The 27500-nt window shown below is 45.5% G+C and overlaps 2 protein-coding genes across 5 annotated transcripts in view; one reads left to right on the top strand and one right to left on the bottom strand.

The window, feature by feature from the left end:
* Positions 1 to 4049, top strand: part of ar (androgen receptor) — a 60118-nt gene extending 56069 nt beyond the window's left edge. The window contains exon 7 of one of the 2 annotated variants that reach the window (XR_014125126.1): positions 347 to 516. Coding sequence is in view for 1 of the 2 variants with exons in the window: in XM_035527031.2 (XP_035382924.2) it covers positions 347 to 571 (225 nt within the window). In the remaining variant the exon portion in view is untranslated. Of the gene's footprint in view, positions 1 to 346 lie in introns of both variants that reach the window. The other variant, XM_035527031.2, reaches the window with a different exon arrangement.
* Positions 4050 to 5041: 992 nt separating this feature from the next.
* The window catches only part of ophn1 (oligophrenin 1), a 32424-nt gene continuing 9965 nt past the window's right edge, over positions 5042 to 27500 (bottom strand). Inside the window, exons 5-25 of one of the 3 annotated variants that reach the window (XM_035527087.2) lie at positions 26815 to 26916; positions 26167 to 26277; positions 25901 to 25987; positions 25315 to 25444; positions 24467 to 24567; positions 22751 to 22842; positions 22338 to 22413; positions 20230 to 20263; positions 19991 to 20053; positions 17460 to 17534; positions 16678 to 16762; positions 16461 to 16519; positions 13386 to 13491; positions 12942 to 13101; positions 12598 to 12736; positions 12201 to 12230; positions 9381 to 9749; positions 9102 to 9234; positions 7522 to 7572; positions 6428 to 6468; positions 5042 to 5881 (exon numbers count right to left, since the gene is read on the bottom strand). In XM_035527087.2, the coding sequence (XP_035382980.1) occupies positions 6429 to 6468; positions 7522 to 7572; positions 9102 to 9234; positions 9381 to 9749; positions 12201 to 12230; positions 12598 to 12736; positions 12942 to 13101; positions 13386 to 13491; positions 16461 to 16519; positions 16678 to 16762; positions 17460 to 17534; positions 19991 to 20053; positions 20230 to 20263; positions 22338 to 22413; positions 22751 to 22842; positions 24467 to 24567; positions 25315 to 25444; positions 25901 to 25987; positions 26167 to 26277; positions 26815 to 26916 (2043 nt within the window). In that variant the 3' untranslated portion in view covers positions 5042 to 5881; position 6428. Of the gene's footprint in view, positions 5882 to 6427; positions 6469 to 7521; positions 7573 to 9101; positions 9235 to 9380; positions 9750 to 12200; positions 12231 to 12597; positions 12737 to 12941; positions 13102 to 13385; positions 13492 to 16460; positions 16520 to 16677; positions 16763 to 17459; positions 17535 to 19990; positions 20054 to 20229; positions 20264 to 22337; positions 22414 to 22750; positions 22843 to 24466; positions 24568 to 25314; positions 25445 to 25900; positions 26006 to 26166; positions 26278 to 26814; positions 26917 to 27500 lie in introns of all 3 variants that reach the window. The other 2 variants (XM_035527086.2, XM_027032352.3) reach the window with 2 other exon arrangements.

Raw genomic sequence — 27500 nt, 5'->3', positions numbered from 1 at the left:
GGTCTTTTTCTGTGGATATAATGTATATATGGTGAATTATGTGCAATTAGGACCAAAAATTATGTCTGGTTGGCAAGTATTATTATTATTACTACTAATAATAACATGAGGAGTGACATACTGCCGTTGTCATGATGTTTTCTGTTAGTCCAGCAAAGCTTTGACACTATAGTATGTTGTGTGGTAACTTCATCATACGGTTGATTAAGTTCATGATCAGACCTTCACAATCACAAGGGGTCTAATCATGAACATCAGATCCCTTCTGGCAGTAAATCCAGATAAGCCCAAACCACTCCCAGCCATTATTCTCTCATCCCTCTGCTCATCCTCTCCTCTCTTCCAGATCGTGCGGAAGCTGCAGCAGTTCACCTTTGACCTCTTTGTGCAAGCGCAGTCACTGCCTAGCAAGGTCAGCTTCCCGGAGATGATCGCCGAGATCATTTCTGTCCAAGTACCAAAGATCCTCGCTGGCCTGGCCAGGCCAATCCTGTTCCACAAGAACATGGCTCCGCCTTCCACATCCAAGATAGCCACACCCACACAGGCGGGGCTATCCCGCCCCTTCTGATCTGGTCTGAGCCAGTCTGTTCCAGTCCTCAACACTACCAACGCTTTCTGTAGACTTAAAGATCCTCATTTTTCGTCTCGCTCTCTCTCTTTCTCTCTCTCTCTCTCTCTCTCTCTCTCTCTCTGTTCCCCCTCTCCTTTTTTCTTTTTGAAAAATGTCTCTCAAATTGGCTGGCGACCATTACATCATTACACCAGTCAATCTTCTTCTCCGGGATAATTTCACCTCATTTTCTCATGTCATGTGAAACCTCTCCCTCACACTCTCTCACTCTCGTTCTCTGTCGCTTTCTGTCTGTCTGTCTCTCTTTTTTCTGCATTCACTCCTGAAAAGTTTAAAGAATCCCACCACGTTACCTGGAGGACAGCTTTGGTAAAACACGAAGCCTTTGGTTTTAGTTCGTTTTAGGCCCTGAATGCCCAAGTTTCCCTGACAGAAATGCTGGCTTGTTTCTATGCATATATGTTCATCTGGCAACAGAAGGTCAGCTGCAAAATGCCTCCCTGTTAGCCGGGAAATGCTCTGTGCAGGGAAACCTTCCCAATCTGTTCACGAATCAAAATGACAATCACAGTTGATTTATTGAATGGTGCCTGAGTGTATTTAATATGGTACTCACTCCAACACAACCATATTACACGTATGGGAGCTCAGAGCTGAAAACACAGTCTCTCTCTCTCGCTCTCTCTCTCTCTCTCTCTCATACGGGCTCTTTTTCAAACTGAAACTGGATTATTTTAAATATTTGAAAACAGATAATGACTGTTAAAAGGTTAATTTTGCCTTTGACAACTAATTTGCATGCTCTCTCTCTCTCTCACACACACACACACACACACACACATCCTTTTCATTGTGTATTCTTTCTTTTACTTTTTACCAAAATCAATTTTTGAGCTATAAGTCTGTCATTTAGAATTCGTAGCTGTTGTACATATATCCATAGCTGTGAGTGAAATATCATGAGTCCTGCTTGCTTATGCCTAATACAAAGCACACACACACACAAGCGCATGGCCCACACAACTTTCCCTAAAGCCTGGACATATCCAGGGATCAGCAGACCCCTGGACATGCCTGGGTGTCTCTTCTTCCACACACTCTGACCGCTTCAGTCGCTCCAGTGCCGTTGGTGACCTGCCGCTTGCCGTAGGAAGGTGTGTGCCTACATTCTGACTTGCGTAGAAAGACCAGGTGTATCTCAGCAGTGAAGTGGCAGCACACCAACGAAGCTAAAACTCTAAAAACAGGATATACGCATGAGACAAAAGATTTGTTTATAAGCCAGACAACAAAATTGTCTGACCCTCCTGACCTTCGAACAGCATTCTCATGGTGATGGATTTCTGTGGAGCAGCCGTGTGAGGTGTTTAGTTGTAACACAGGCATCTAAGCGAGACTTGGATAGGTACTCTACATTTTTGGTTTTAATACAGACATCTGAGGGAGAATCAGATAGGTACTTACAGTTTTTCCTCCTATGTGTAGCTGGGCCCTGGAATGTCATAATTCATAATTCATAACTCATAAATCATTTTGTCTTGACAGGGAGGCGAGAGAGGGGGAGATTTCTAGCTGTCACAGAGTTGTCTGCTTACCGCTTGTCTGTGCCGTGTGACTGAACATTACCTGAAAAATCATGTACGTAGATCCAGAGAAGCGTCAGACCTGTCGAGAGTCGTGGCTGTGTAGGAGCAGGGCAGAGGGTGGAGTTCTCCGCGAGTTTAAACATTTTAGGGGTGTGTGGAGGTTGTTTTTGTCGTGACGCGTCCGTGTGAATGTTTCGGGAGAGGAGGAGGGAGAGAGAGAGAGAGAGAGATGACAGCTCAGAGCCCAGCGTAAGTGTGTGCCGCTGTTTACACTCTCAGATGGGCCGACAGCTCTCATTACGGTCTGAAAGTGTGGGACTCCGAAATCACTTCCCTCGGCTGTCAGCAGGCGTCTTGCTGCTGTCCAGAAGTCCCTCACTAGGTTCCTTTGATGTCTGGCTTTAAGATATTTTGGTGGTAATTATTGACAAGTCACAGAAGAATATAAATGTGAAAAGGGTTTGGGGATCTTTTATATTTGATCTGCTGGCATAGAGATACGTCGTCTTTCATGAAGCTAATTTTGTTCTGCAGTCTATACGATTCATGTACGCCCATGACACGTGGGTAGCGCATGCGTGTGTGCAGTGTTGGCTAACACTTCCGTAGATGTAGTGAAACGCTTCCACCGTGTTTCTGAACCTCGTGCTGAGCTCGTGCGTCGCACACTGCTACGGGTGCTTTTGTGTTTTGCATTTTGGCGCATTTAAACGTTTTCAGACAGAATAAGGTCCCAGAATTAAGCTACAGCGCCTGTTTGTGTTCTTGGCCGGTTTCGCCTGCCAGCGCTCTGCTGTTGTTGGTGTTTGTGGGGTGTAGCCAGTCATGCAAGGTGTTCCAGACTCATCTGTCCCACACTTTAACAAACACAGCAAACATCTTCTACAGTCTCACCCTAACAAACGTATTGTACACGCATGCTTCATCTTTAAGAAACATGCAAGCCAAGGTTGAAACGACTCACAAACACAAATTCGGCGTCTCTTTTAAAGACAAAAGAAAGACGCAATAAGTTCGGTATGTTTCACATCAGTTCTTTTCTTGCCCTCCAGCTAAAGCTGTCTAATGCGCTGACAGAAAGGTTAGCAGCATCACTAGGTGTGATCACATCCTCCAAAAGCCTGGATATTTACTTCCAAAAGGGTCATATTTTCTTCTCTACCTACATTTGGTAGGCTAAAGTAGAGTTGCCGTGGCTTTTTCTGTGCAGTCCTGGAGGAATGGCTTTTGGCCGTTAAGTGATTAGGGTGCGACACAATTACACACTCAGTTATCATTTTAATTTTTGAATGGGAACGCTGGTTTTGAAGTACTATCCCAAACTCTTAAAGTGGGCTATATAAACAAGCCGTGCGCTTATGAAATGAGATTTCTTTTTTCTTGTTGTTGATGTAAATCGTAGATGTCTCATCACCACTTGTGTTGGTGTGATTATGTCCATATTTATCCTAGTCTGTTTAAAGGATTCATACACATATTCCTTAGCTAAAGCTTAAAAAACTATTTTGTAGGGTTTTGTTTGTTTGTTTGGGGTTTTTTTCTAGTGTGAACAATTCTAGTTGGTTGTGTTTGTGTATTTTGGGCTCTGAGTGCTGTAGTTGCGGTGTTTATCCAGATATACTCAGACACATCGTGTAATCAGCGTTTTGTTAATTAACCTTTTGTAAGTTGGTGGTCTCTTATTGCTCTTGTCAGTCAACCCTATCTGCAGAGTTTTGGACTATCAGACAATGTCTGTAAATCGATGCTCTGTGCTGTTGTTCAGTCACCTGTAAAATTTACCTAACAGAAGATTTGCCAAACAAAGGTTTTTAATATATGTAGCTTCTGTGTAAATTTGGTTTGTTTGTTTCTTTGCATCTTATTAAATAAAAACAATCTTCCTTGTACCTTGAGAGTAAGTTCACTATTTCTTTTGAGGTGAAGAATTCCAAACTGGGATCAACCAAACCGATCATAGTGTTTATAAAAGACCCTCATTTCATATGGTGTTTATCCAACACTCCACTCCTAAAAGACCCTCATTTCATATGGTGTTTATCCAACACCACTCCTAAAAGACCCTCACTTCATATGGTGTTGATCCAACACTCCACTTATAAAAGACCCTCATTTCATATGGTGTTTACCCAAGACTCCACTCTAATAAACTAAGAAACTCCATTTGTTAACAGAGATAAAAGATAATAATCCTTTAAATAAGTGTTTGAAATATTTCTAATGACGAATAATTACTTTTAACTTGTAAAATTTAAATAAGGTGTTTGCTTAATGGAACACATCAGATCTCTGTTTGTAGTTGTAGACAAGTTGTGGTCTGTTGTCACACTAATAAAAACACACCATATCCCAAGTACATTTGTTTAAAAAATGTTTCTCATAGTACTTACAAAAGAAACAGACATACTAGGCTCTGTGAGTGATGTATTCTGGAATATACTAAAGAGCTTTTAGGAGACAAACTCTGTTTACACAATATGAAAACAGATTTCCTGAAAACAAGCACAGGCGACGAGGCACAATGGGCAGAACCTCAAACCAAAGCACTAATTATCCGCGCAAACATCAGAACAAGCCTGAAGAGATTTAAAGCTTGAAGACCGTCATTCGATGAAAGACCAGACACATTTGTCTCGTAAGGTCAACGTATAAAACCAACCGAAGAGATGAAAGTCAATGAGCTGGAGTCTTACATGTTTCATGAGATGTAGGAAAAATAAGACCTCATTATGAAAGGTCTGTAAATGCGCGTGTAGTAGGCAAGCTCTCCAGGGTACGTCGTTAAGACTCGGAGATCCTTCAGGCTGGGAGATGGCTGAGCAGCCAAGAAAAAACAAAACAGATTAATCAGCAGATCGAACGAAAGAACACAACACATGGAAAAGCTTTAGTGTTTATTTCACAAGGAGTGCAGAAGCCGTAGACACTAGAGTCCAAACTTCTGGGTTTGCATATAGAAGTGCTTTGACCTTCAGACAAGGTGGTAAACATCCCAGTACTGTCTACAGGGCAACTTCCTCTGATCCGTGTGCTTTAGGAAAATACAACCTGGGTCTTGTTTTCACAATTAGTCATCTTAGTTCAATAGGGTTACCAACTCCAACATGAGGAACATATTTATGCTGCTCTTCTCTGTGTTCCTTCCGTGTGTTTGAAAACAGTGTTGTAATCGGGTCAATCTAACGGGGCGAGTCAATGTCTGGCAGCAGGGGTGAGTTTCAAACCCTGCTCAGGAAAAAAGGCCAGTGGGTTTGTGGGCAGGGCTGTGGGTTTGTGAGCAGGGCTGGGTTTGGATGAGCTAAATGTTCTGAACAGAAACTTATTGGAATTTTTCCTTTTATACTCATTGGTGGAAGAAAAGAACAAAAAACAAAAGATAAGAGGAAAAGTGAACACACACACACACCTACACACACACACACACACACACACACACACACACACACACTCACGCCAAACTACATGGGCTCTTTTTACAGTGTTTAGTAATTTACTAAAGAGCAAGTCTGCTGTGTGGGGGGGTTGTGTAATTAGGAGCATCGCTGTATGAAGCTGTGTGCTAATTTCTCTCCCAAACGTCTGGTGGATTCAGTCACGTAAACACTGTCACACACTCACAAAAAGGGGTCATAACCAGGTAAACGCGTCTGTGTAGCTTTCCGATGTGCATCTGTTCACCAGCACGTCTGCTAGAGCCTCACCATCCAACCAGAGCTGTCAGCTGCAGAAAGCATAAATAAAAAAACAGTATAAATAATTATACACACGAGAGTAAAACGAAGATGAGATTATGCAGTCACACAGATGAGATTAAGAACATGAACTTGTACAGGCACACAGACGTGTCTGTAGAACGCAACGGCCTGGACTCCACACACACTCTGTGTTAAAGCTCCCTGTCTCCAGCTTCAGTAATGAGAGAATGGTTGATCTTATGCAAATTTGAAGTCACGAATGAACGTCATGACACACCAGAAGAAGAATCTGAGACATAACGTATTCAGAGGTGTTTCCTTCAAGTTCACGGATTAGGGCAAATATATAAGAACGCAGCAAAGTTCTGATATAACTTTGTGTTTTGGGCTGATCACTTCCATGACATAGATGCCTATAATTAAGCTCATTTAATTAAGCAGTCAGTCTTTGATATAGATCAAATTTCAGAAGCTGTTTGAACGCTCTGAGCTTATCACAGTGATGTAAGAAGCTTCGCTCTCCTAAGTCTGCTGCAGTAGCTGTCAGTGGACCAGTGACGACGGGGTCTTGCCTCATCTCGGCAGGTCATTGGCTCCAGGGGTGTTGGGGGAGCTGAGGAAAAGACAAGACCACCAGTATGAGTGAACATATTCATTCCTTCAACACGGACTACATTCCAAGTTCAGGCTGGAACAGCACTGCCACTGGATTAAGGAGTCCAGTACGCGGAATTTGTGTGGTCGGACTCGACCTGCTTCTAACGTACGTTTAGTTTCTGTGCAAAAAATAGTTGAGGAGTTTTACAGCACACACAAGACTGTCAACAGTACGTGTTACAGGACGTCTTTTACAGGGGTAAGACTGTCTGAAGGTATTTCTCTTACAAACAGAGCGCGGTCAAATTACTGCTGCAGTCAGGAGAGCTGTGGTCACACGGCACTCTAGGAAGTCGTGGCCGCAACCCTTGCTCTGGGTGCTGTGGTGTGTTGAATGGATTATGAGGAGTTCCCCAGACTAACACCACACCGCACTCTCTTACCTCAGCATTGTGGAAGTGGTTGCAACTCTTTAGACCAACACCTCCACACATCTCCAGCTGGGAGGAAACGTCTACAAACGTTCTGTCATTTTGCAAAGATTCATTGCGCTCAAATTGGGTACTGACTGTGTGTGCGTGTGTTTCATGACGTTTAAACAAACAAGCATTGGGCTAAATTTCTGAAATCTATCAGTTCCGAATCGCAGCAAAATTTCCATTGCACTTGATTGTAATACTAACTCCACCAGTGGGGAAACTAGGCATGGTTAAATCGCAGAAACTATACTGGACGTCTTCCCTTCCATCTGAAATTCCGACGGCCATCTGCTCTGGCGAGCACAGGGGTCTGGCCGGGAGTGGGAGCAGGGAAGGGTGCCTCCAGCTGTGGGTATAAACCTGCCTTAAAGGGTTTTGTCTTCCCCGTGCCCGGAGACAAAACAAACGTGCACGGATGGGTTAGATCCGGGTTTATTTGGTCTGGGCCACAAGGTCCCACTTTGCGGTCACGATGACAAAAACCTCCAACTAGAAGTGGACGTTTGTAATGCACACCACCCCTGAGAGCATTAGTGGGGTTTATGAGGAAAAACACACACACACACACACACACACACACACACACTTACCTTCCAGTCTGTCTAGAAGCGTTCTCAAAAAACTTGGTTTTGGATGCAACACTAAGGGAGAAAAACAGGCCAATAAAAAATTGACAATTCAAAGCCCCCCTACACACACGCGCGCGCGCGCACACACACACACACACACACACACACACACACACACACACACACACACACACACACACACACAGCCAGTAAACCCCGCGTCCCAGAAGCTCGCACAGATGTACGGTCATGTGGCGAAGAGGGGGTGGGCAGGCTTAACACGATACTCCGCCCACCATGTAACAGGAGAGTAACTGCATGTCAGGCTGAGCCCATGGGCACACACACACACACACACACACACACACACACACAGTTGTCCTGCGGGACAAGACATTAATTGCTTATTTTTTGCTCATTTTATTATTACTTATTTATTTTTCTCTTAAATTTGTTGTTATTGTGGTGTCTGTTGTCAACCAGAGGAGGACGTCCCCCCAGAAACGCCCCCTTTGAGCCTCGGTTCCTCTCAAGGTTTCTTCCTCGCGCTCTAGGGAGACCCTCTCACTGGGGGCTTGGACTCGAACATTTGTAAAGCTGCTTTGTGACACCGGCTGTTGTAAAACACACTATAGACTTCGTATACAGACACAAACACATGCACACATTCTCACGGACATATTCACACACTCATGCACAACCTGTCATATGCATGCTCACATACACACGCATGTGCACGCATACGCGTACACACACAAACAGCAGTGTTTCCTTTACTGTGTTGTATTTGCTAACTTATCACTTGTATCCAAGCAATTTCTATGTATCATTCTGTTCTAAAGTTCTAAAGTCTGTCTCTGTGTGTGTACTCACTATGATGGAGGTAGTGTGTGTGTGTACTCACTATGATGGAGGTAGTGTGTGTGTGTGTGTGTACTCACTATGATGGAGGTACGGTGTGTGTGTGTGTGTGTGTGTGTGTACTCACTATGATGGCGGTAGTGTGTGTGTGTGTGTGTGTACTCACTATGATGGCGGTACAGTGTGTGTGTACTCACTATGATGGCGGTACAGTGTGGGTGTGTGTGTGTACTCACTATGATGGCAGTATGATGTGTGTGTGTGTGTGTGTGTGTGTGTGTGTGTGTGTGTGTGTGTGTGTGTGTGTACTCACTATGATGGCGGTAGTGTGTGTGTGTGTGTGTGTACTCACTATGATGGCGGTACAGTGTGTGTGTACTCACTATGATGGCGGTACAGTGTGGGTGTGTGTGTGTACTCACTATGATGGCAGTATGATGTGTGTGTGTGTGTGTATGTGTGTGTACTCACTATGATGGCGGTAGTGTGTGTGTGTGTGTGTGTGTGTGTGTGTACTCACTATGATGGCGGTACAGTGTGTGTGTGTGTGTGTGTACTCACTATGATGGCGGTACAGTGTGGGTGTGTGTGTGTACTCACTATGATGGCGGTACAGTGTGGGTGTGTGTGTGTACTCACTATGATGGCGGTACAGTGTGTGTGTACACACTATGATGGCGATACGATGTGTGTGTACTCACTATGATGGTGGTACGGTGTGTGTGTGTGTGTGTACTCACTATGATGATGGTGCATCGTCGTTTTGTGTTTTCTGATTGGTGGGACATCGTGAGGGTGGGTCAGGAGGCCGTGTGGGAGGACGGCAGACTGGACTCTTCTCAACGACAGGGCGACCCTTGACCTCAGTCTCAGCTGTTGCACACACGCACACACACACACACACACACACACACACACACACACACACACACACACTTGAATACTTTCCTCCAGTGTCTTAATCTAAAGCTCAGCCAGGGTCTTAACCCCTTCTATAATCCTCAGCATTGTCTGCTCACCGTCTCTGACCGCTGGGCTGGACCGCGGGGGAGGTTTCCTGGCCTGGAAAGACTGGGCGCGGCCCACGCTCACTCCCACCTCTCCATTGGCCGTCGCCAAGGCGTCTGACCTCTGACCCCCGTCGGGTATCCTAGAGACCAGCCTGGAGACCTCGCAGTCGGAATAGCGCTCATGCCGCATGGCGGGTTTGGGCGGGACTGAGTGGCGGAGTTGAGGGGCGCGAGGTGGAGGAGAGGAGGGAGGGATGGAGGGAGGGGCTACAGAGGGCGGGGCTAGCTTGGTTCTCTGATGCGGGACTGGACTAGCATGGGTGGGGTCTGTCCCTCCAGTCTCCGCCCCATTGTAGGAGGGGCCATTCTGCTCGCAGCCTAAAAAAACAAGACACAACTTTAGAGACAAACTTCGGGAGTGGAAGAAATATTAAAACATATTATTTAGATCTCATTAAAATATGTCATCATAAGAGTAATTTTAGCTAATTTTGAGTTAATAATACTCCTATTGTGCTATTTATCCCATTCATTTTACCACCATAAGATTTGTGCCCTTTTAAATTCACATCTCTGGCCGGAATACTGCTTTAAAACAGGTCAGTCCAAACTATTGCTGTAGGTCACGCACGGATCGAAGTCGGAAGAGTGAAGTAAACAACATCATCTTCTCAGGTAACCTCTCAAACCTTGCGACGGAACGCTCAGACCGCGAGCGCTAGAGTCCCCAAGCCCCTGTGAGTCTGAGTCTGTAACCCCACCGTTGTATGCTGCGCAGCAGTGTCTGAACAGGTCTGAAATGAGCTACTTCTGAAGTCTGGGTACTCGGTACTGGTCCCCAAACATCTCCCTGGAGCTCTGCTCTGGTCAACTCATCTCTGCTTTCTACCCTCATCAGGGCTTGTTGACTCAACGCTACAGTCCATGTCTGAATACAACTGATGGTAATCCAAAGTCACTCCCACTGCATAAAAAAATCTAATAAAACAAAACGCTTCACATCTCCAAATGAAACATGCTGGAGATGAATCAGTTGTGTTTATAGAGCATACGTACTCCTTCATCTGCGCAGCGTTTACCTCTGTGATGACAGTTAGGCAGCATGCACGCGCAAGTCGAGAACGTTTGAACAAAAAGACGTTTAATGAAAGCAAATGTAAAAAGGAGAACAAGAAACATCAATCAGGAATCAGGAAGAAACATGAGCATGGTCACGTGTGCAGGAACATAGACAAACTAGGGGATCGCCACACAAAAGTGTGTGTGTGTACACACAGTGCGCAAGCGTGTGTTAGCCAGCCTAAACTTTATAGATCATCTCTCCCACTCAATCTAAATACCTGCCGTGTGCATGCAAGCCAGAAACCACAGAAAAATGCAACTAGTTTTACACTCACATACTTGCTCTCAGCAAGTTCCAAAACACCCCCCCCCACACACACACGCGTGTGCACACTCACACACGTGCATGTGCACACACACTCACACGGGTATACATTCTCACACTCACGCTCACACACATTAAGGTCAAAAATGTTATTTTCTCATTAATAGCAAAAGCACATTATTATCATTCAATTAAAAGTTGGACTGCAAAATGCAATAACGAGTGAAAGTGGCATTACGTGAGGTAATGTGTCCTCCCTCACTCCCCGACAATGAGAACCAGGGCTTCAGAACTGATTAATAGTTGCATCAGTGTTTTAAAACAGAGACTAATGAACCCAAATGTTAATATTCATCAGCAAAATGCCAACACATGCATAAACGTGCACGCACGCACGCACACACACACACACACACACACACACACACACACACACACATACGTACACAAAAATTGTTTGCATAAGAAATTGAATGCTGAGCTCCTAGACAGACACAGACAGAGAATCAGACAGGAAGACAGACAGACAGACAGACAGACAGACAGACAGGCCTGCCAGAGAGACAGACAGACTCTGCTGCTGTTTCACTTCGCTGGTCTCCAGTAGGTGCCGGGATCAGATTTAAAGCCCTGACACTTGTCTACAAGGCCAAAAATAGACCAGCTCCCTCCTGATCCACGACGATGGACAAAACCTGATCGAGGCCTCTGAGCGTTAAGTATACTTCAGATTTGGCCTTGACCCGTTGTTCTTCCAGCCTGGTGAAGACAGGCAGAGACTCTTCCACACCCTGTCACTCGACTGGTGGCCTGAACTCCCCTGGCACTGGCTGAAAAGCACTCAGGTTTAAAACCCCATGATGCACTTACAGGAAGGTTTTGTATTATCATGTGAACTGTCTTGTTGCACTAAATGTTGCACTGCACTCAGAATCTCAGTCTGTGTTCAGTACTGTACCGTATCTCAGTCTGTGTTCATTATCTTGGTTTAAGAGGTTTAGTTTTTGGATTCTAGCCTGTATGTACTTACTTTCTGAGTAGAACACTAAGCTTTGTAAACCACTCTGCATAAGACTGTCTGATAAATGCCCTAACTGTAAACGTAAGATTGAGTTCTGGCTTTCTTTTGCACTGTATAAGGAAGGTTTCATACTTTGGCCTTTTTGCTGTGTTTACACTGGCTAAGGTTTGTTTAAGGTTCAATTCTCACAGACAGATCTTTACTATAAAGTTTAAAGTAAAGTTGCACACACACACACACAGAATGTTATACAATGTTATACAAATACACACGGGGGAAAGTGTTCGAATTCAAACTCATCCACACAACAAAAACACACATACACAGCTACACATACAAACACACCCACATACACACGCCTACTCACACACATCTACTCACGTCTACACACACACACACACACACACACACACACACACACCTCTTTCATTTGCGGGTTCGTGCTTCGCATCTGTTATGTAATAGAAATTACATTAAATAACACACCATGTACAAAGGACTCTGAAAGGATCTTTAAAGAAAAAAATAATACAATTATACAAAAAATCTAAATAAAGCTATACAAAAGTCAGAGATGCAACTTTAAAGAAAAATAAGGCAAATTATTTGATAAAAGTACAGAAAAAACTTTTCAAAATGCAACTTTGAAGAAAAAGCGGGAAATACTTTGATAAAATAATTTTTTTTAATTAATCCAAGTTTAGAGAAAAAGATTGAAACTTGTTCCATTTCGTGTGAAAATAGTAGCAAGCATGCCGACTATAATGAAAATAAAAGAAGATGATGGTGGTGATGAAGATGAGGTCAATGCTATTTACTCTCGAATATCGGCGGCTGGAGGGCGGGGTAAAGCCTAGGAGGCCGTTTGGAGATTGTGATTGGCTGTCGTTTCCTCAGGGCCACCCTCGGGGGCGGGACTGGTGGTGCTGAACTTTCCTCCGGAGGACCACTGAAGATCTAACATCAGAGAGACATTGTGAAGTCAAAGATGACATTACCACACGAACACGACCTCTAACAGGACAAGAGCCCGTTTACAAGACGAGTAGGACAGAGACAGGACTGCTCTTGAGAAGAACTGATTTGCTCGCACGCACGCGTGGGCGCAGATATGATTTGGTCTTATTTCTGGAAGCTCTGGTAGCGTTGCGTGGAGCCTTACCTTCCCATAGTCCTCGATCAGGATCTCGACGATGATGTTCTGGAACTTGATGTCCAGCATGGCTGCGACAGTTTCCTCTGGTGCCCTCATCAGGGTGGGGCCAAATATCACGCCCATGTTGGACGCTGTCATAAGGTTCTCGCTGCTATGGCTACAAATGCTAGGAAACAATAAATAAAGAAATAAAGAAAGAAATAAAACACAATGATGAGGGTGTCTCTCTGCTCCACCCAAACATGCTCTGATATTTCTCACCTTCACCACATCCCACATCCCATTTCCCTTCCTGTCCTGGGAGGGATAACCACACTCCAATTGTACACTATACACTAACCACACCCACAGGCCATATCCTCTTACTGATTGCCAGGTATAGGTGACATTATTATTATTATCACTTGTACTTATAGAGGCAGAGTGTGCGTGTGTGTGTGTATGTTTTACCTTACGAGGTGTTTGATCAGTAGTTCCAGCATCTCACGGTTCTGATCGGGCAGTTTGTACACTAGCGAGTGTACTGCTCCCAAACGGTAATCCAGATTCTCTGATTCTGAAGTTAACACACACACACACACAGTTGTTAAATGTGAACGAATTATGATTTCTTAGCATCTGCCATTATGTCTAGAAGCCTATGAGTTGTTATTCTCATTCCTGTGACTGTACAACCCTGTTTTCATGTGGTATTTAGACAAACCAGGTTTAGAGCAATGGTACAGTCCATTCTGGGTTTAGAGTAATGGCACAGTCCATTCTGGGTTTAGAGTAATGGCACAGTCCATTCTGGGTTTAGAGTAATGGTCTAGTCCATTCTGGGTTTAGAGTAATGGTCTAGTCCATTCTGGGTTTAGAGTAATGGCACAGTCCATTCTGGGTTTAGAGTAATGGTCTAGTCCATTCTGGGTTTAGAGTAATGGTCTAGTCCATTCTGGGTTTAGAGTAATGGCACAGTCCATTCTGGGTTTAGAGTAATGGCACAGTCCATTCTGGGTTTAGAGTAATGGTCTAGTCCATTCTGGGTTTAGAGTAATGGTCTAGTCCATTCTGGGTTTAGAGTAATGGCACAGTCCATTCTGGGTTTAGAGTAATGGCACAGTCCATTCTGGGTTTAGAGTAATGGTCTAGTCCATTCTGGGTTTAGAGTAATGGTCTAGTCCATTCTGGGTTTAGAGTAATGGCACAGTCCATTCTGGGTTTAGAGTAATGGCACAGTCCATTCTGGGTTTAGAGTAATGGTCTAGTCCATTCTGGGTTTAGAGTAATGGTCTAGTCCATTCCGGGTTTTCTGGCTGTCCCTCCAGCTCCAGTCTGGCTCCTCCCTCCTGATGCACATGTGTCCATGTTCACGTCATTCTGGTATTCCTTTTGTATGTCTCCCAGCTCTGGTTCAGAGTTTCTTGAATGTTTTGGCAGAACTTTGAGATCCTTTCAAGATGTTCGGCAGAGAGGGAGCCGTAAAGTTGCTCCACAGGTAAAACACACCATTCAGCGTGTGCTAAAGACATGGGCACACTGGCAGGCTATAATCGGCATGGCAACAGTGTGTGTGAGACTGCTATGAAGACAGGCTGTAATCACCACGGTGACAGTGTGAGACACACCGATATGAAGACAGGCTATAATCACCGCAGCGACAATAAATCTGCTTTAATCCTCATGATCATAAGTGGCTTTACACTGCTAACCTTGAAACCGTGATAACAAAAACCCTAAAGGGTACTAAACCCTGGTGTGGGGACACCGTTTAACAGTACTAAACCCTGGTGTGGGGACACAGTTTAACAGTACTAAACCCTGGTGTGGGGGACACCGTTTAACAGCACTAAACCCTGGTGTGGGGGACACCGTTTAACAGCACTAAACCCTGGTGTGGGGACACCGTATAACAGTACTAAACCCTGGTGTGGGGACACAGTTTAACAGTACTAAACCCTGGTGTGGGGACACAGTTTAACAGTACTAAACCCTGGTGTGGGGGACACCGTTTAATAGCACTAAACCCTGGTGTGAGGGAACACAGTTTAACAGTACTAAACCCTGGTGTGGGGACACAGTTTACAGTACTAAACCCTGGTGTGGGGGACACCGTTTAACAGTACTAAACCCTGGTGTGGGGGACACCGTTTAACAGTACTAAACCCTGGTGTGGGGGACACCGTTTAACAGTACTAAACCCTGGTGTGGGGGACACCGTTTAACAGTACTAAACCCTGGTGTGGGGGACACCGTTTAACAGTACTAAACCCTGGTGTGGGGGACACCGTTTAACAGTACTAAACCCTGGTGTGGGGGACACCGTTTAACAGTACTAAACCCTGGTGTGGGGGACACCGTTTAACAGTACTAAACCCTGGTGTGGGGGACACCGTTTAACAGTACTAAACCCTGGTGTGGGGGACACCGTTTAACAGTACTAAACCCTGGTGTGGGGGACACCGTTTAACAGTACTAAACCCTGGTGTGGGGGACACCGTTTAACAGTACTAAACCCTGGTGTGGGGGACACCGTTTAACAGTACTAAACCCTGGTGTGGGGGACACCGTTTAACAGTACTAAACCCTGGTGTGGGGGACACCGTTTAACAGTACTAAACCCTGGTGTGGAGGACACCGTTTAACAGTACTAAACCCTGGTGTGGGGGACACCGTTTAACAGTACTAAACCCTGGTGTGGGGGACACCGTTTAACAGTACTAAACCCTGGTGTGGGGGACACCGTTTAACAGTACTAAACCCTGGTGTGGGGGACACCGTTTAACAGTACTAAACCCTGGTGTGGGGGACACCGTTTAACAGTACTAAACCCTGGTGTGGGGACACAGTTTACAGCACTAAACCCTGGTGTGGGGGACACAGTTTAACAGCACTAAACCCTGGTGTGGGGACACAGTTTAACAGTACTAAACCCTGGTGTGGGGGACACAGTTTAACAGTACTAAACCCTGGTGTGGGGACACAGTTTACAGCACTAAACCCTGGTGTGGGGGACACAGTTTAACAGCACTAAACCCTGGTGTGGGGGACACAGTTTAACAGCACTAAACCCTGGTGTGGGGACACAGTTTAACAGCACTAAACCCTGGTGTGGGGGACACAGTTTAACAGCACTAAACCCTGGTGTGGGGGACACAGTTTAACAGCACTAAACCCTGGTGTGGGGGACACAGTTTAACAGCACTAAACCCTGGTGTGGGGGACACAGTTTAACAGCACTAAACCCTGGTGTGGGGGACACAGTTTAACAGCACTAAACCCTGGTGTGGGGACACAGTTTACAGCACTAAACCCTGGTGTGGGGACACAGTTTAACAGCACTAAACCCTGGTGTGGGGACACAGTTTAACAGCACTAAACCCTGGTGTGGGGACACAGTTTAACAATACTAAACCCTGGTGTGGGGACACAGTTTAACAATACTAAACCCTGGTGTGGGGACACAGTTTAACAGACACTACTCCCTCTCTCTACATTTTTCACTCTTTCTTTTATTATTAAGCAGATGCAGGGATGAATTCATACTTGCTGAAGTGATGAGTTTGCTGTGCAGGTTATAGGTCATAAGTGGTTCACTCAGGCTCCTGTGGAAACACACACACGTAAGGAAGTAAACAATACTAAATGTAAAATATGCATGTGTATCTGTATTTTAAAGTGAATCCTACATGTGTGTGCATTTGTGTGTGTCTGTATGTGAGTGTGTGTGTGTGTTATGCACACAGGTGTGTGTATAACTCACCGAAGATAGAACTTCATTGCACTTGTGATGGTCTTAATATCCCATTCACTGCTGTTCAAATCTACATCACCTGGACACTTGGGATCTAGGTACAGATGGAGAAAGAGAATAACATGCATTTGTTTATACACATTTGTGTGTGTGTATGTGTGATTGTGTGCGTAAGTGCATGCATGTACGTGTGTGCATACATGCGAGTACGTGCATGTGTATGTGCATGTATGTACGTGTGAATGTCTGTCTGTGTGTGGGGTCAAGGACACTCTCATGGATATTTGTGGCTATGGTTTACTTAAGATTCCCTTTGCTAAATACTGTGTCCTTAAAAGTCCCCATACTGGTCTCTGAGGAAAACCAATAAAGATCTTCTCTCTGATATTTTTATAGAGACAAGAGCAAGCTGAGCAGGGGTGCAGAGCTAGTCCAACACTTCAGTAAACGAGTCTTTACACTAACAAGTTCAGTCTTTACACTAACGAATTCAGTCTTTACACTAACAAGTTCACCATACATTTGGAACACTGCGTCCCCTCAACTCACTGTACAAATCATTTATTTTCATGTAAACTTTATTTAAGCCTTATTTGTTTATATAATTATCCCAAAAATACTCTGTTGTAATTATTATTATTGTTTAATGTTATATGCATCTATGCATTATTTTATGTATGTGTGTGTGTGTGTGTGTGTGTGTGTGTGTGTGTGTGTGTGATAGGGAAAGAAAGACACAAACACCCAAACATGATCACACAAACATACTAAATGTTCAGTTGCTCACTCACCAAAGAATGCGTTCAGCAGTTTTTGGACTTGGATATTGCTGCCAACAGTTCGATACACTCCTTCCTGAGTCTGTCCTGTGAGACACAGAGCGAGAGACACATACAGAGAGAGACAGGAGAAAGAGAGGGAAAGAGAGACCAAAAGAGAGGAAGATAAATGAGAGGAGTGAGACATGCAGCCTCGGTCCAATAATCTTCCATATTTACATTATTGAATTTGTGCAGCAGTTGGAACAGTCTGAGTTCACTGGACTCGTCCTACAACACAAGGGAAGTTCAATTCCTGTTCAATTCACTCAGTCACCATAGTTACACTAGATGGTCGTGAGGTATGGGGTCACTCAGTCACCATAGTTACACTAGATGGTCGTGAGGTATGGGGTCACTCAGTCACCATAGTTACACTAGATGGTCGTGAGGTATGGGGTCACTCAGTCACCATAGTTACACTAGATGGTCGTGAGGTATGGGGTCAATCAGTCACCATAGTTACACTAGATGGTCGTGAGGTATGGGGTCACTCAGTCACCATAGTTACACTAGATGGTCGTGAGGTATGGGGTCACTCAGTCACCATAGTTACACTAGATGGTTGTGAGGTATGGGGTCACTCAGTCACCATAGTTACACTAGATGGTTGTGAGGTATGGGGTCTGCATACACAACTTTGCAGAATGGATTTAAAAATCACCCACCAATACATTAGGCTGATGTCCACCGTAAATAAACACACAAAAAGGTCATCTAAAGATCAGTGCCAGAGAAACACTGCACATTGCATCACAGACCCCAGAACTGAACCTTTAGAGAGTGTCTTTAGTTAGCTAGTTCAGAGATGCACTAATCATGTAACAGATAACAGACAACAGGCTACAAGCTGCTCTGCTTACCACCACAACTCAACCTAAACCACTATAGAGCAAAATTAAAAACAACTGTTTGGCACACTGGGAATATGAAACAAAAACTAGTAAATCTCTTATTGGACACCACTGCCAAGTTGCCACTGTTGGGCCCCTGAGCAAGACCCTTAACCCTCATTTACTCAAGTTGTACTCAGTCACAATTGTAAGTCGCTTTGGATAAAAGTATCAGCTAAATGCCATAAATGTAAATGTCCAGAGAGGACATGTGATCACTGCAGGACAGGTGAGGAGGAGACAGAGACTGAAAAATGTAAACACCTACAGGAAAAATCCAAAATCAGTTCCCACATTTCAGTGGTATAAACCAACACGGAAAATCCCCCGTGCCTGCTGGAGCAGTGGGAGTGGAATACTGGAGAGGGATGTGGGTGTGTGTAGCAGGGGCACACAGCAAACCTCGCTGCAGAATGCACAACACATCAGCACCCGAGAGATACGCGCTGACAAATGACCCATTCCTGTTTGTTTTAGCCATTTAATAACCCCCACACCTCATCCACCTCGCACACGTCTTGTTTACTACATATGTTTACACATTAGCTTGCTGAAGCTTTACAGTCATAAGGGCTTGCTAGCCATGATTAATGCTGTTGTTCTTCATGTTCCTGCTGATGATAGTTTTATTATTGCAGCTATTAATGCCGTTTTTACACATTTTTAGGAACGTCTATTTCCAATGCTTGGCCAGTATTTTAATACCTCCAGTCATGCCACTGGTGCCCTCCTGACTCGACCAAGTACAGAGAGGAGAGAGAAGGAGAGATTTAGGGAGTGAAGTAAGGGACAGAAAAGTTCAGACTGGTGGAGCACAGATCTGAGTAAAGATCACACGCACTCCAGCGTGAGACCAGCGTGAGACCAGCGTGAGACCGGCGTTACAACGCTTGACTAGAATGAGACTGGGTGTTTGTTTCTCTTTAATAGTTTGCCTGGTTTGTGTTTGCTCTCTGGTTTTTGACTCGGACTGCTTACCTCAATGATTTGGTTTACCCCTGTCTTGGCTTTCCTGGTATTGACCCTGGCTTGTTCACCCACTACGAACTTGGAATACAATGAACCCATTGCTCTACATCCGCGGGCATCTGACCTTGCTTACCCCGTCACTTTAATTCTTCAGGGTGTTTGCTTCTCTTTAATTCTTCAGGGTGTTTGCTTCTCTTTAATTCTTCAGGGTGTTTGCTTTCTCTTTAATTCTTCAGGGTGTTTGCTTTCTCTTTAATTCTTCAGGGTGTTTGCTTCCTCTTTAATTCTTCAGGGTGTTTGCTTCCTCTTTAATTCTTCAGGGTGTTTGCTTTATTCAGGGTGTTTTTTATTTCTCTTGGTCTCTGGTTTTCAAAGACCGCAAATGTTTTCCACATATAACCGACTATGGGTCATTTGAGGTCATTTGAGCTGCTATTCACTGGGCACAAACTCAAACACACACACACACTCCCAGTCTTGGCCAATCTACACGTCCTGGTGTACTGCTACCCTCTACTGGTTAAATGGGAATAACTGACCCTTTCTGTGTGTGTGATTTATAGGTTAAAACTTTAATAAATGTCTTGACTGTGTAGCTCTGGTGAACAGTGTGTGCAGTGTGATCAGGACAAGACACTTCACCTTTCACCTCGATGACATTGATGCACTTTCTGACGAACTTGAACCCAGTGTCATTCAGCTCCACTGGGGAAAGACAGACATTACAAGAATCAATTAGAATCTAGAAACTAGAATCAATTATGTTATGAATAACATTAATTATATAATATTCATTATAATCATCACTTTTTACTTTCAAATGAGTATCTTTCATGTTTCATCTACAGAGTGAAAATGTGAGAACTGTGAGGTTTACGTACTCTCAGCCTGTTTGTGGATGGGAGAATGATATATCTAGCGCGCCAAAGAGAGAACACAAATTACCCAGACATCTGAGACCCCAGAACAGCTCGCACGCACGCACGCACACACACACACACACACACACACACACACACACACACACACGCACACACACACACACACTCACAGTGATATCAGCCATATCAGAATATTATGACCACTGCTGGTTTGGAACGAGCTCAGCCCGGCTTGCCACAGGCGTCACGTGACGGGGTTGGCTGCACGTATAATTAATGATCACACCGGTTGGCTGTAGTAGAGTGCCAAACCATCGTCATGGAGACAGGACATGACTTGCCTGGTTTCCAAAAGGGCATGATGATAGGTTACTATCCTAGCAGACCACACGCACCTGTACGCGTTGGCGTTGTTCCCCAATGGTTCCTATCAACAGGATAACAGCCCACCTCACTGTGCATGGGTCGTGTCCTTCCCTGACCTGCTAACTCAGCCAGTCTCCATCCAGCGGAGCACATCTGGGAAAACTTGGATCGGCAGGTCTGCCGAGCTGACCCACAACCTCACAGTCTGAGGGACCCCAGTCGGAATGGGTACGAGTGCCTCCGGATACCTTCCAGATACAGTCCTGCTATTCCCATTATTAGGTAGGTGGTCATAATATTCAGATATGACTGCGTGAGATAGATATTTTATATATATATATATATATATATATATATATATGGATTAGACTGGATTTTTTATATATATATATATATATATATATATATATATATATATATAAAATCCAGTCTAATCCAATACTATATTTTTATGCATATAGAGAGATGGAGCAAGACAAGGTCCTGGCTTTTATACAGGCAGAGAGGGAGCGAGAGAGAGAGAGAGGGGGGGGAGGGGGAGAGGGAGAGAAAGAGAGAGAGAGAGAGAGAGAGAGAGAGAGAGAGAGAGAGAGCACATTTCTCTATTTCACATCTGTTCTGTGTTGCCTTCAGATTAAAATGTTTGCTACTCAGACTCTGGTATCAGTCTCTGGTAACAGACTATCAGACTCTGGTAACAGACTATCAGACTCTGGTAACAGACTATCAGACTCTGGTATCAGACTCTGTTATCAGACTATGAGACTCTGTTATCAGAATCTGGTATCAGACTACCAGACTCTGGTACCAAGAACTGCCAGAACTCTATGTCCTGTTAATTATTTTTTCTTGTTTTTAACATTTTTTTATTTCTACTTTTACTGTTCAAAGCTTTTAATTACTGTGCACACTTGTGTTTACATATGAAGACATTCTGAACTTTAATATGAGTATTATAAAATGGCATAAAATGTATTTTAATCGTACAAGAGTATTTTAATAACTGATAAAATCAACTCTAATAGTACAACAGTATTATAATTGTCCCAGTTTCCAGTCTGACCCTCCATGTTGTCTGCCCTCTAGTCGACAACCTCATCGTGTTTGTGTTTTGGTTCTTTGCTCCACCCTTCCTCTGCCCATTCGCTCCGCCCCTTAGCCATGTGTTTGTGTTTTGGTTCCTTGCTCCACCCTTCCTCTGCCCATTCGCTCCGCCCCTTAGCCATGTGTTTGTGTTTTGGTTCCTTGCTCCACCCTTCCTCTGCCCATTCGCTCCGCCCCTTAGCCATGTGTTTGTGTTTTGGTTCTTTGCTTCTCCCTTCCTCTGCCCATTCGCTCTGCCCCTTAGCCATGTGTTTGTGTTTTGGTTTCTTGCTCCACCCTTCCTCTGCCCATTCGCTCCGCCCCTTAGCCATGTGTTTGTGTTTTGGTTCCTTGCTCTTGGTCTGTCTACAGTCGTCTGCTCATCTTTAGCCTTATTCTGCTGGTTTTGCATCCCTGTTCTGTTTAGTACTATAGTATTACAGTATTATTGTATAATAGTACTGAAGTGATTTTAATAGTACTGTAATATGATAACATACAACAGTATTGCTTTTAATAGTAGTATATATTTTAACACTACAACCCTATGCCTTATGAATGCACAATAACTGGCCCCAGGCAGGGAGAGCGAACCACAGGCACGCCTGATCCTCCAGGCCTGCAGGTGATGCTAAACAGGCGTCGGCAGTGAAGCTCACCGGCTCTTTTCCATCCATGGCTTCTATCCACTGCTTCCTGCTGGCCTCAGAGGTGGCCTGCAGAGTGACTGTGGGCCTACGGCAAAAGTTACCATAGCAGCAACAGCAACAACAACAACAACAACAACAACAACAACAACAACAATAATGATCAGTAGCTCAGTGGTTCAGGTACTTGGATAAAAGTGTCAGCCAAATGTTGTAAATGTAAACATGTAAATGGAAGCAATAAGGACCAGGAAACTTCCCAGCGGATTCCTCAGGGTGCCCAAGCAGGGGTACCCTGCACTGATCAGGTGAAGACCCAACCTGATTGGTTAAACAGGAGGAACTGGGCGTGCTCCAGGTATGGAACCTTGTGACCTCGTTCACAGTGCCCGTGTCTCACGGCCCAATCGGCGGAGGACTCTCACCTCTCCTGAGTCTCGATGTCGAAGCAGAAACGTTTATCTATGGAGTCCGTCTTACGGCGGATACAGGACTTCACCGTCAACTCTACAGGACCCTGAGAGATAGAGATAGAGAAGAAGAGAGGGAGAAGTAGAAGAAGACAGAGGAAAAGGGGGGACAGAGAGAGACAGAGGGAGAGACGGGGATAGAGGGAGAAACAGAGGGAGAGAGAGAGGGTACTACTTTAATCATTTGCCTTTTCAGTGCTGGACTGCACTGGTTCAGACACAGAGCGAGGGGGACACTGGTCCAGTCACAGGGCGAGGGGGACACTGGTCCAGTCACAGGGCGAGGGGGACACTGGTCCAGTCACAGGGCGAGGGGGACACTGGTCCAGACACAGAGCGAGGGGGACACTGGTCCAGTCACAGACACAGGACAAGGGGGACACTGGTCCAGACACAGGGCGAGGGGGACACTGGTCCAGTCACAGAGCGAGGGGAACACTGGTCCAGTCACAGACACAGGGCGAGGGGGACACTGGTCCAGACACAGACACAGGGCGAGGGGGACACTGGTCCAGACACAGAGCGAGGGGGACACTGGTCCAGACACAGGGCGAGGGGGACACTGGTCCAGACACAGGGCGAGGGGGACACTGGTCCAGACACAGGGCGAGGGGGACACTGGTCCAGACACAGGGCGAGGGGGACACTGGTCCAGTCACAGACACAGGGCGAGGGGGACACTGGTCCAGTCACAGACACAGGGCGAGGGGGACACTGGTCCAGTCACAGACACAGGGCGAGGGGGACACTGGTCCAGTCACAGAGCGAGGGGAACACTGGTCCAGACACAGACACAGGGCGAGGGGGACACTGGTCCAGTCACAGGGCGAGGGGGACACTGGTCCAGTCACAGGGCGAGGGGGACACTGGTCCAGACACAGAGCGAGGGGGACACTGGTCCAGTCACAGAGCGAGGGGGACACTGGTCCAGACACAGGGCGAGGGGGACACTGGTCCAGACACAGGGCGAGGGGGACACTGGTCCAGACACAGAGCGAGGGGGACACTGGTCCAGTCACAGAGCGAGGGGGACACTGGTCCAGACACAGAGCGAGGGGGACACTGGTCCAGTCACAGAGCGAGGGGAACACTGGTCCAGACACAGACACAGGGCGAGGGGGACACTGGTCCAGACACAGAGCGAGGGGAACACTGGTCCAGACACAGACACAGGGCGAGGGGGACACTGGTCCAGTCACAGGGCGAGGGGGACACTGGTCCAGACACAGGGCGAGGGGGACACTGGTCCAGACACAGGGCGAGGGGGACACTGGTCCAGACACAGAGCGAGGGGGACACTGGTCCAGACACAGGGCGAGGGGGACACTGGTCCAGTCACAGGGCGAGGGGGACACTGGTCCAGACACAGGGCGAGGGGGACACTGGTCCAGACACAGGGCGAGGGGGACACTGGTCCAGTCACAGGGCGAGGGGGACACTGGTCCAGTCACAGGGCGAGGGGGACACTGGTCCAGTCACAGGGCGAGGGGGACACTGGTCCAGACACAGGGCGAGGGGGACACTGGTCCAGACACAGAGCGAGGGGGACACTGGTCCAGACACAGAGCGAGGGGGACACTGGTCCAGACACAGGGCGAGGGGGACACTGGTCCAGACACAGAGCGAGGGGGACACTGGTCCAGACAAAGGGCGAGGGGGACACTGGTCTACCTGTTTAGTTGCGGGTTTCTGTTCTGTTGGCAGCATCACCAGCAGTTTACAGTCTTTCATATATTTACAGTAGTATTTCACCCAGGTGACGCCCAGAGCCCCTGAGACAACCATACAGGAGAGAGAGAACAGAGACAGAGGAAGAAACCGTGGTGACACAGACGTCCATACTGGGCATAAGGTTACAGAGGACAGGACTGTAACACACCAACACAATGAAGATCATGGTTATTGCGATTTTTATATGCTTATTGACAGAGAATATACTTGAGATTTGTGGGATTCTTTGGTTGCTTGTTGGTCATCACAAGAGAAATTTCTCATAACAGTCCATGTCTGCTACAGTCCTCCGTTTGGAGTGTCTCCTACAGTCCTCCGTTTGGAGTGTCTCCTACAGTCCTCCGTTTGGAGTGTCTCCTACAGTCCTCCGTTTGGAGTGTCTGCTACAGTCCTCCGTTTGGAGTGTCTGCTACAGTCCTCCGTTTGGAGTGTCTGCTACAGTCCTCCGTTTGGAGTGTCTCCTACACTCTCCTACGGAGGGGTAAAGCAAAGAGGAGCCAAATCCCGTCCCATTTATAAATAAAGTTTTATTTTAAGCTGTTAGGAGATGTGATAAACCTTTTATTTCTGAAAATTTCCTAAGTATTGTGATGTTCCCAAAGTTCATAAAGTTTCCACACAGACACTTATAAGCAATCATAAGGTGTAATAGAGCATGTTTTTTTTTTCATTGTAAACACAATAGTAAAAAATATATATATTATATATATATAAATATAAATGTATACAGTCCTTTTAGAAAGGACACACAAGCTCTTGTAAGCGGTCAGAAGGCGTGGCCAGCGCACATTTCTCCTGTATGTAGAGATGACCCTCAATGGTCAGCTGCTGTCCATGTCTGACCATGACATTGGGCTGCTTCATCCTCTTCATCAGTTCCTCCATCTCCTCCCGCGTGCTCTCAAAGTGGTTACGTGTCTATGGCAACAAGAACAGCATCCACTCCTGGTCAGAACTGGCCAACTATGCGTACAAATCACCCCATGTGGCTGCTCAAAGGCTAACACTTCATAGCTTATAGCTCAGCATGGGGCTGTGGTGCTGTCTCCGTGTGGGATGCGTGAGAAGTTTCTAGAATGTTCTGCAATATTTTCTTACAATTCACACTGGTTCCTTTTGCTTTTCAGTTTGTTTACTGTAACGTTCAAAAGCCAAATGATAACTGAAGACAGCTGGTGTCTGTTGGAGAATGTTGTGGTAGTTGGTGTGTTAAACAATGTTGGTGTGTATAGAGTATGGTGGTGTGTATAGAGTATGGTGGTATTAACTAAATGAACCATAACTCTAAGAGCAGCTGTTTCCAAAGTAACCTGAAAGGTTCAGATCAGTATGAGGAAGTGATGCGTATTAAAAGGAGGAAGCTGATTGGCTCACATTTTGCAGGCTGAGCTGCAGTGCCTGTTTGTATGGTAGGAAGTCTTGGGTCATCTCCACTGTGAGGTTGTTCAGGGTCAAAATGTTCTGCAAGAAAGCCAACACCTGTCTCACGCATGCACGCACGCACACATACAGATTAAGATTAATGTAAGTATTGGACACAAACTATTTTTGCCCTTTTGTCTCTATACATTGAAAAGAAATTTCACACTTGCATAATCCAAAACCTGCATGTGTGTGTGTGTAAGAAACTACACACTCACAGGCTCAACAACATCGAACTTCTTCCTGTCCTGGACCTGCTGGATCTGGTACACGTATTCAACAGATGACTCATAGAACGCTTGTCTCTCCTTATCTAGTTGATCATCAGCCTGCGGATACACACACACACACACACACACACACATACATATATATATACACACACACGTACACACACATTAGATGGTGTTTTCCTGCATATATTAGTTGGTGTTTTCCTGCATATATTAGTTGGTGTTTTCCTGCATATATTAGTTGGTGTTTTCCTGCATATATTAGTTGGTGTTTTCCTGCATATATTAGTTGGTGTTTTCCTGCATGTATTAGTTGGTGTTTCCTGCATGTATTAGTTGGTGTTTCCTGCATGTATTAGTTGGTGTTTCTCTTTGAACCTTTAGTATAGTTCTGCAGAATTCTGTATGCAGGGACTCTCTTGCATGCTATTCCCATCTAGTGGTGTCTGTCTGTCTGTCTCTCCCTCTCTCTCTCTCTTTTTATCTCCATCTCTGCCTCCCTCTCCCTTTCAAATTCAGTTTAAATCACTTTATTGGAATGACAAAATCATATTGTATTGCCAAAGCATTCCTCATAACAGAAGTAGCACATCCCCCCCCCCCACACACACACACACACACACACACACTCACCTCCTGTAGCTGGGACTCCTTCTTTTTGGAGGACAAGTTCAGGTGTTTGTCAAGCTGTGAATAGTACTTCTCACTCTCTTTTTCAAACCTCTTACGGCGCTCCTGAAATACACACACACAGAGACACACACACACACACAGAGACACACACACACACACACACACACACACACACACATACAGACACACACACACACACACACACACACACACACACAGACACACACACACACTTTTTACTTTTATTGTTTTTAGATGAAGTTTTACTGTATTCTGATGAGATCTCTTGTTACCAAGAGGGTGCTCATTGCTCCCCCTAGTGGAACTGAGTGGTTATTGTAACCCTTAAACAGAAGATACCATGATCTTTCTGAGTACACACACACACACACACACACACACACACACACAGACCCATCCACAGCCAAGTACATACACACACACACACACACAGGCCCACCCACCCACAGCCAAGTACACACATGCAAACACACACAAGCAAACACACAATGATCACACTCATATGTTCATATTTAGGGAAAAATGCATATAAATACACAAACACCAAACACTTGGGGTACTGCTCCCCACACACACATGAGATTAATCTGAAATGTGGAATGTTCTGGACTGGCAACCAACCATTTTTCCATGTCTCTTTTTTCCTACCAGTCTGGTGCTTCTCT

The sequence above is a fragment of the Electrophorus electricus genome, chromosome 8, assembly GCF_041902795.1.
Source record: "Electrophorus electricus isolate QZ-2024a chromosome 8, ASM4190279v1, whole genome shotgun sequence".
Taxonomy (NCBI): domain Eukaryota; kingdom Metazoa; phylum Chordata; class Actinopteri; order Gymnotiformes; family Gymnotidae; genus Electrophorus; species Electrophorus electricus.
The sequence above is the reverse complement of the archived record's forward strand: the minus strand, read 5'-3'. Positions and strand labels throughout refer to the sequence as shown.